At 40.5% G+C, this 9,927-nt stretch overlaps 1 protein-coding gene across 1 annotated transcript; it reads right to left on the bottom strand.

Annotated features, from left to right (window-relative positions):
- Positions 1-1,032: 1,032 nt before the first annotated feature.
- On the bottom strand, positions 1,033-5,224 carry LOC104445750 (cysteine-rich receptor-like protein kinase 25). Its single transcript, XM_010059676.3, has 7 exons — positions 4,381-5,224; positions 2,904-3,044; positions 2,667-2,788; positions 2,316-2,526; positions 1,898-2,135; positions 1,671-1,821; positions 1,033-1,576 (listed from the first exon to the last, which is right to left on the bottom strand). Exons 1-7 carry the CDS (start codon positions 5,207-5,209, stop codon positions 1,250-1,252), a joined length of 2,019 nt encoding a protein of 672 aa, XP_010057978.2. The 5' UTR covers positions 5,210-5,224; the 3' UTR covers positions 1,033-1,249.
- Positions 5,225-9,927: the final 4,703 nt, after the last annotated feature.

Consider the following 9,927-nt stretch of genomic DNA (forward strand, 5'->3'; position numbering starts at 1 on the left):
GTTCGGCGTCCGGCGGCCTTCGTGGCTGCGGGTGGAAGGCAAAACAGAGCCGGCGAGCGTGAAGGAGACGATGAACAGTAAACGTCCCCTCACCTCTGCCTTTTTACTTTTTACCTTTTTTCCTCTCTCTCTCTCTCTCTCTGTTGTCACTGTTCTGCTGCACTTTTTCACTTCTTTTTTTTTCTTCTTTTTTTTTGAAGCCTTCGACGAAGAGAATCCCTTAGAAAAAGCCCCCCTTTTACTTTTTCCGTGTACTCCTTATATAAGGAAAACAAAATGCAATCTTTTGTAAATATTTCATCTCTTACGAAGATTGCTTATAACCCCTACGATCACGAAAATCCTTTTCTTTATCTCCCGAATATCTTCTACTGATTTTTAAAGATAAGATTGTAACCCGATTTTCTTAAATTCCAAAAATCCTCATTTCAAATCTTAATTTCAGAAAACGGGCTCGGGCTAACTTGTAGTCTTTATGGGCTTAGTCCGATCAATTTGAACTCATCCGCACCGGTCCAAATAAATAAAATGCCAATTAAAATAAAATGCACCTAAACTATATGTTATATAATTAATTTTTTTAATTAATTTTTTTTTTATAAAATTAAACCCTAATTTTTAATGACTAAATGAGCCGTTAAAATTTAGGTGTCAACACCAATCAACTATGGAGTTTGGCTGATGTGGGGCCAGCATCAGCTCACCTTGTATGGATCGGTAAGAGAAGGGGAGAGAGAGAGGGGGAGAGAAAGAGAGGGGGAGAGAGAGCGAGGGAGATGTTTGTTCTTGTGTAAAGATGAGGAAATGTACAAGCGGAAGGATCCGTGCTTAGTTGCTTCCCTCTCCATCAGTAATCAACCACCAATCATTATAATCAAGTAACTATGCAAGTCGCTCGAAGGAATATATACAGAGGTGAGGTTTATGACCTCGATTTCTAATAAATATGACGAAAATAAAGTGGTGCAAATTATGCACAAATGGATATATCTCCTCATATATCATGAAATGTTATGTAAAAGGTGACGATTTATGAAACTCTAGCCGTTTCTGTTCATTATTTCTTTAGACAAGGAAGAACTTATATTCCACAATAAGACTACACACAGAGGTGCATAAATATAAACAGCCTCTCATGCCAAAGGTGTTTGCTCATTGTTCATAATTGATCTCGCTGGACTGCTGAGGATCTTATGACCAAGGTCTTTGGGTGACTATATTGAGGAAAGATTTCTACTCACATCACCGTTCAACGGGGGTAAACTTCGGTGACTGACATCTCATTGATCGACACTGGTGTAGACCTGCTGGCAGATTGGTCCGATTCGAGCTCTTTCATCGATGTCTCTGTCCTGCTCCGGAAAAACAAGGCCGGTTGCTGAGGCAGTGCAAGGCTAACAGAGTAGCTGTTCAACATCAAGACTATGTTTGCCATTGTGGGTCTATCCATTGGATCTTCTTGAACACATAGTAAACCAATGTGGAGGCATCTAAGCACTTCATCTCTTGAATATGAGTCTCCAATGGCTGGATCTAACACTTCCAACGGCGTACCGTCTCTCCAATTTTTCCAGGCCTAAAAAACAGTTGATTGAGAGAAAAATTTCAATACGTCAAATTTGCTTTGCTTAACAATTTCTTTTTAGTTGTAGTCAATCTCTACAACTTACATAACTAGCGAGATCTTCGCTGCCGTCCGATTGGTAGAAGGAACTATTCTTCTTCCCACTAATGAGCTCAAGAAGTAGAACACCGAAACTATATACATCGGACTTCACAGAGAACTGTCCATGCATTGCATACTCAGGTGACATGTAACCACTGCAAAACATAATGCATTAGCAATATAAGTATACATAAGCATAAAAAGTAGAGAACAAATTTTAACAATACTTACAAAGTCCCCACAATTTTATTGGTATTTGCCTGTGTCTGATCGACTACAACAATTCTTGCCATGCCAAAATCCGAAATCTTTGGAGTCATTTCACTATCCAACAAGACATTGCTTGCTTTTAGATCCCGATGAATGATCCGAAGTCGAGAGTCCTCATGTAAATAGAGCATTCCTCGAGCAATCCCACATACTATCTTGTAACGTCTCGACCAATTCAATTGCTTGCTCTTTTCAGGATCTGCACATATGCACCATTCAAATTTGGGTATCTTTACTTAATAATTCCTTTTAAATAGATTTTATGCAAGCTAACTTTGGGTTCCCAAAGCTATGGAAACATTCAACGTAACTGGTGGCTGCTCAAATGCTCCCTCAACAGGAAAAGCAAAAGCTTTGGAATAAATTGAACGTAACGTACCAAATAAAAAGTAGTCGAGACTTTTGTTTGGCACAAACTCATAGACAAGCAGTTTTTCTTCACCCTCCAAGCAGAACCCGAGCATCCTCACAAGGTTCCGATGTTGAAGCTTCGCTACCAGCAGGACTTCATTCTTAAATTCTACAGCACCTTGTCCTGAGCCTTGAGATAGTCTCTTCACAGCTATTTGTTGTCCATTAGGAAGCCTACCCTGTAAAATTAGCATTTTGATGTCTAAGTACACATGAATAGCTCCTGATGACAACTTTTCAAAATTACCAAATAAAAAATCTTCAAATCTTTTCACACTAAAGATCTTGCAAGTACATTTAAGCCATTCACTAACCATACCTGGAAAACTTCCCCGAATCCACCCTCACCCAACTTGTTTTGGTGAGAGAAATTGTTTGTGGCGGTCTGTATGGTGGCAAAATCGTACTGCAAGGACTCGGCGTTTGTAATGTCATTTACGCCTACATGACAAAACAACATAAGATGGTCATTTCACCAAAAGCATTGAACAGTATATCCTGCATATACGGTTTCGTCATTCTATCCAACTATATAGTATAGGTACGTATTTCATACTGCTTTGATCTGCTTGAGCGACTTCGTACGGCTTGGTCACTTTCCTCTGCCTCAAACAGCAAGCGAGGAAGAGAAGCACCACGCCCACGCCAACAGGAACAGCGACGGCAATGATTATCACAGTAGTTTTATTGCTTTTGCCTACATATGTGCATCAAAATCTTAATAGCATCAGTATGTGTTTATGACTACGAAATTTTAGAAACTGGAACTGCTACTATAGGCTAGAGGAAACGTAAACAACAGAGAAAAACAAAAACAAAAATAAAAAAGTGCGCTTAAAGAGCAAATGTCCAGAAGAAATTAAGCTGTAATCCATAATCTGTCCATCTTACAAAATCCATTATTTTCCTAATTCCCATGTGAGTGCACCAATTGTTTATGGGGTATTAACCATTAATTAATTAAAGCCACCTTTAACCAATTGTTATGTAAAGAATCTAATCTTAAAGTGGACGTAGAACCCACCGTGTTCAACTGGTATGACATTGAGACATATAATTGCCTGTGACCCACCATCTTGACTTTATGGGACGAAGGACATAGATGACGTATTTATTTCTATAACTTTTGGCACTTATTAATAATATCTTCAACACAGCCACTCAACAGTTTCTTTAACAAAAATTTACAACAACACCTAACTCGTCACTCAAAAAAAAAAAAAAAAAAAAAAAAAGACAGGACCACAAGACCAGAGGATTTTATGTAATCGAAGACTATGTTTTCCTTCATCTAACCAATCACTCAGCACACATGTTATCCATATATTTTTCCTTGACAGAAAAAGATTTATGGTAATTAATGCTTCATGATTAATAGGATGGATAGACAAGACAATACCTTCTAAATCAAGATCTTGATTCAAAGCTGAAAGAGGAGACTTAGGAAAAAAAGAAAATTGCATTTGACTCTAATAACAAGTATGCTAGAAATAAAGAGAAATTAAAAAGGGTAAGAATAAGAACATGCGTAGGTGCTTAACGGATAGCTTATCTGTGTGGAATCAAAAGTTATTTATTTCCTTCCACTCATAATTTTCCTTCAAAGTTGAAGATGCAAAATAACACTTTTAAGCTTGGGAAGATTATAAAAATTATATATAATTTTAAATATCAGTACTTGTGTCAAATATATTTCAGATGTTCGTGCTAAAAAAAGTCAAAAGTAAACTTCATTCCAAAAGAAAAAATGAAAAGAAGTAAAACTTACAAACCAGAGAAAAAAAATGAAAAATCTACATCATCAATCAAATTATTGAGAGTACAGCGAAAGAGGATGAGACTCTGAAATGCCCCTAGAAATCCCAAAGCTTGATTTTTCACTGATGTGTATAACATAATTGACAGCACTTCATAGTTAAAGAAGTACAATCGAAGAATTGAAACTATCAAGTAGCATCAGTACTTGCCAAATGAATAAATGCAATAGATGTTTCTTGTATAGTGGAAGACAAATAATAAAAACAAACGCGTACCTTTAGGTCTGATCACGGGAGCAGGAGGAGACGGAATCTGGGACGGCGGAGGGGCTGGGGCCACCACGGCCGAGGCATTGTAAAAGGGGTATAGCTCGAACCTCACGCTGCAGCTCGGAGTGAACGTCCTCCCACCTTGCTTCCCCTGGGGAAGGCCCCCAATCGCCGCCCGAAGGCATGTGTTGCAGTCCGACGCTGACAAGTCCGGCGTGCACTGCGCAAGAGTGTACAACTGCTGCAAGCTCGTGAAGTTCGTCTCGTTGACCGCAACTTTCTTCCCCGACTCGTCAGCCGAAGCTGCCGTGGCGATGTAGTCCATGGCCTGTCCCAGGAGTTGCATGAACCGGGTTGGATCGGTGATGTTCCCGGTGTTGTACATCGTCAAAGCGGGCACTTGTTCCATGACCCCGTAGATCGACGCGTTGGAGTACCTCAACATGCACTGGTCGTACCAGATCACAGAGACCCGCTGGTTGGGGCATCTTTGGAGGATATCCTGTGTTCCGGTGGCCACGCAGTCGCTGCACGTGGAGGCACTGACGTCTGCACGGCAGAGGAAGAGCCCGTAGGCCCGATTAGGAGAGTTTTGGCCGGCAGTGGAGTTGGCAAAGCCGTCGGTGTTGTTGGTGGCAGCGGCAGCGGTGGAGAGGGAAGAGAGCAGGGCGTTCAGGTTGGACTGGTAGGTGGAGTTGGGAGAGAAGAGGGTGTCATTTGTGCAGGAATGATATAGATAAGTAGGTGCTGAATCTGTACTCGAAAAATTGATGAAGAGGAAGAGGAGGCAGAGAGAGAGGGAGAGGGAGAGGGAGATGGTGAAGCAAGAATTCATTTTCGGGTTGATGAATCCCTTGGCCTTGCGGCAAGGGGCAGGGAAGGAGAAAACGGTAGTCCGCCCACCTTGATACTTTTGTTGTGGGAACTATGAGAAAATATTACGTTGGTCTTATATGCCAGCACAACGGCGCATAAATAGGAAGGTTATAAGGTTGCGACAAGTGTCTAAAGTGGGCCCAAAACCACCGTGTGGGCCTCCGCCTCTGCCTCAAAAGGTGGGAGAGAGAGGGGGCGGCGAAGGGAGAGCGTCGGCCGAGAGAGAGCGTGCAGGGGAGAGAGAAGAGAGGAGAGAGAGGGCGCAGACGGGAGGCAGAAGAGAGAGAGCGTGCTGAAGTAATAAGGAGGGAAGAATTCTGAAAATTTGGGTCCCACATGCTATACACATGGCATTTACAAGATCTTTCTGCACACAAGAAGTACCTAATATTTTTTCAAGAAGTATTCAAAGAATTTACGTTCATTAAAACTAGACTGTCAGATCTGGTAAAGAATTGTAATAAGAACAATGCTAGGTGCACCGGCGAAAATAATCTAAAATATGGGATTAGGCTTTATCATATGTTTAATATTTTTACCCGTCGGATTTGCAATCTTTGGTCTTTGTTATTGATGTTTAAATGGTGGGATCCAGTGGCCACAAATGCAAGCAAGGTCCTGCTTGAGTTGGAATCATAATAGTATTAAGCGAACCACTTGGACATTGTCGTATCATAAAATTTGTTGACCTTAATGCATTGCTAAAAATATCATAAAAATTATCGAAATATATTGGGTCATTCTACTTAATGGCAGATGGTGAGAAATTGCGTTTTTTCCATAGAGGACTTGTTGTTTCATTGTTTCTTAGTACATGATCAATTTAATCTATATTATAATTGTCTCATTAATCATGATGTTTATACAACAACATGCAAATGATGGATGATTTATAAAACTAAGGTCACCAAAGTCAAATCTAAACAATTTTATAATCACATATTTTCTTTATTGGAAAAACGCAACCGAGATTAGGATCAACAACACCATTGAAAGCTTAGAAAGCAAAACATCAATTTTTATTTTTTATTTTTGGAAAATTCAATACAAGACGGATCATTCCACATTGAAATTTGAGGTCCGAGTTATGAACATCTACAATTTGGAATTGTCTCCCACGCGACGTATTTTATAGTTCTAAAACAAATAAAATTCATATTTTAGTTTTTGTAAGGTCCAAAGCGATTTTTGACCAAGTCAAGGAAAACGGTGCGAGATTTTCCTTGAAGTCAAAAGAGCACTAGAGTCCATTCCTTTGTGTTGAAGCGACAGGAGTTGGGGTGAGTTGGGTGGGCAGAGGAGTAAGATGGACGGTGAGGATGGAAGACAGCATTTCCGCTCGTACGAGGTCGTTGACCAAGTCAATTGCGTGAGTTGCGGTCTAATTGGGTCCACGTGGAGACTGGAAGGAAGAAAAGTCAAAACATGTATCCCAGTGACGTCATTGTAGAGAGAGAGAGAGAGAGAGATGGGATGGAAGTGATTTTAGTGGCCCTCGTTTTCTCTGGCCGTCATAGCTTTGGATTTTCCACCAAAATTATGGTAATAATAGCAATACTTTTGCAATATCAAAATTGATTCGTACAATTCGATGCAACGGGTCAATTGGTTGCCATTCTAGAAGTCCACTATTATTCTATTTTATCCATCACCTTCTCCATGGGTAAAGTCCACTATTCCTATTCCATTGCCATTCTAGAAGTCCAGCGAAGGGTTGAATTTGCAAGGGAGTGAGATCTCGAAAAACCTATCGAATCTGACGGTCCGAATTTATTTTAATATATATATTGACTTTAATGAATAATTTTGCTCACGTGAGTGTCGATATTAATGGTCACGTGACTTGCGTCAGGGATAAAATTGGGTTCTTGAAAGGTGAATGATGTGAAAGTGAGTTTGGACTGTTTCGTCCTCAACGTCAAGGCGGAGACTTGGGAAAGATAAGGATGCAGACATAAGTGATTTGCAAGCAAGGACAGATGGGACTTCACCCCACTTAAAATATTTTGTTGAGTTGTTGGGTATTTGACTACCAGTTTTGTTAATAATTTAGCCTTCTCCATCATATACAAGTTCTTCAATTCATAATATATTATGTCAATTAAAGTGCAACATGTAGATAGTTTTAGACCTAAACAGTGCCTTTTTTAAACTGCTCCACCCCGAACAGGCCATCCTGGGTGCCTTCCCTCCACAAGCCATTTACAGGCAAATGAAGGAAAGCGGGATAGTGGCCCCATTGGGCTCTCCGGCCACAGCACTTCTAGTGATGAGGATCCCGCCTGGAGGGAGGGCTCTACCTTATCCTAGTATACTAGGCTGGCATCCCCCCAATGAAAGGATCTAGGAGATGGCGAACCTCCTGGGATGGTCAGCCGAGTTTTAAAAAAAAAATCAAAAGGAGCAACCCTCTTTTTCCATGACATAATAGATATATAGATACATAAGCCCCGTTGTCATCTCATGACTTTGGTTATTTTTCAATAAATCCATAAATAATTAGTTATTTATAAGGAGATCAACGGCTTTTGTATTGAAAAAAAAATCCCGACATTATTGGATTTAATCTCTATACTTAGAATGGAAGGCATATATTTGTTAAATGTAGGAACTTATATAGATAGCTAGATAAAAGACATCTCCAATACACTAATAATTAAATGGAATCTACCTAACGTTTTATAAGATAATGACATATAATTACTAAAGACTTACATTGAGAACCTAATTTGCCAGGAGGATGATGGTCCCCTCTCACTCTTTGCAGGATCGTGTATGTATTTCTGGCCTGGGGAAGGCTACATCTAGAAATTGACTGACTGTACAAGCAACGGAATGACCAGTGTGACTGTGAATATAAGCGAAACATTTATACTACCTGCGACGACAATTTTATCACGACCTTGAAGATTGTGTTATTTCTTTACCGGGGAAATGTCATCGCCAATTCCTCCACTTCTGCCAGGAGGATGATGGTCCCCTCTCACTCTTTGCAGGATCGTGTATGTATTTCTGGCCTGGGGAAGGCTACATCTAGAAATTGACTGACTGTACAAGCAACGGAATGACCAGTGTGACTGTGAATATAAGCGAAACATTTATACTACCTGCGACGACAATTTTATCACGACCTTGAAGATTGTGTTATTTCTTTACCGGGGAAATGTCATCGCCAATTCCTCCACTTCTGTCTTGTTAAAACTACCCCTCTTCTTTTCTGTTTTTTGTTCAAAACTGTCCCGATGCTTCGATCCTTCGATCACCCCCCCTCCTTTTAGGGCCCAAATTTGTCGACTTTTGGCCGCTCGTGATTTTAATTGGTTTTGTTCAGTACGACATGCAATCCCCTTTCTGCAAAAAGAGTTTCAGACTTTTGAGAGGATCTTCTCCATTGCACTTCTTTATACCTGTGTTGATCTGTTTTCACTACGTCAAAATCAAGAGACCCAGTTTGGACATATTTTTGCATTGGTTTTGCTTGCTTTTTTAGTACCTCCCGATCACCTCCTTATGGTTGCCGCCTTTGCGGCTTACCACCGACATCCAGCAAGGTCCACTCTGCCGGTTTTCACTCTTTATCATCTCTAGAGCTAACTCTAGTAGCTTAGTGGTGGATTTCGTCGTGATAACCCTAGTGTAAGCTTATTTGTCACATTTTGTCACTCGTCAAGTCGTCGAAGCTTGACTTGCCATGGTCGGTGTCAGGGAGTGTTAAGCCTAGCATAAGCTTATATGGATTCCCAGACGACATGTTCATGGGCCTCATGGCTTTCTGGGATGTCCTATCACTGTACCTAAGTTAAATAATGGATCCAGAAAATAACTCACCATGTGTATGATAAACCATCAAGTTTTATCAAACGACAACTACAACTAATGCTGGCCCACGATATATAGCCAGAAAATTTCTCTCAACCTTTTTCTAGAAAACCTTAATTTGGCTAGGCAGCTTCAACTTCGTATAAACTCGTTCACATGGAAAGATCAACTTTAATTATAGGAAAAATGGAATCGATATTAGGACAGCTTGGAAAGTGAAATATCAATCTTATTTTTGGAAATTTAATTCCCAATTGGAATTCGCGTACAGGGTTTGTACATTTAAAATTTGGAATTTCCCACATAGCACAGCTAAAAGTTTTAAAACGTATAGAGTTGATAAAGGAAAAAGATACCAAAAACTTAAAACTAGAGGTGGCAAAATGGGTCATGGACCCATTTTGCACCCATATTTTTCACAAATGGGTCGAATGTGGGCTATGAAGTTGTAATGGGCCACAACCCACACTCGACCCATTTTAAGTTCAGTTTTATATGGGTCGAAAATAGGTCACACTTTCCGACCCATTTTCGACCCATTTTTAAAACCTAAAAATGGACAGCCATTCGACCTTCACCTTCGCCGCTCGCCTCCGAGCCGCCTCTACCACTCGCCACCGCGGCTCGCCTCCAAGTCGCCTCAGCCTGCCGAATCGGTGAGATTGAGCCCTACTGATGCCGGCGAGCTCAATCTCGCTGTGGATGCCGGCGAGCTTGATCTCACCCGTGGCCGGTCGCCGCCGACCGTCGTCGTGGTCTGGCAATCGCCGAAAAGAAGAAAAAGAGAAAAAGAGAAAATAATTATTAAAATTAAAAATGATATTTTAAAAAATAAAAATCGTAAAAATTATATTTTTT

This window comes from Eucalyptus grandis, chromosome 5 (genome assembly GCF_016545825.1).
Source record: "Eucalyptus grandis isolate ANBG69807.140 chromosome 5, ASM1654582v1, whole genome shotgun sequence".
NCBI classification, from domain to species: domain Eukaryota; kingdom Viridiplantae; phylum Streptophyta; class Magnoliopsida; order Myrtales; family Myrtaceae; genus Eucalyptus; species Eucalyptus grandis.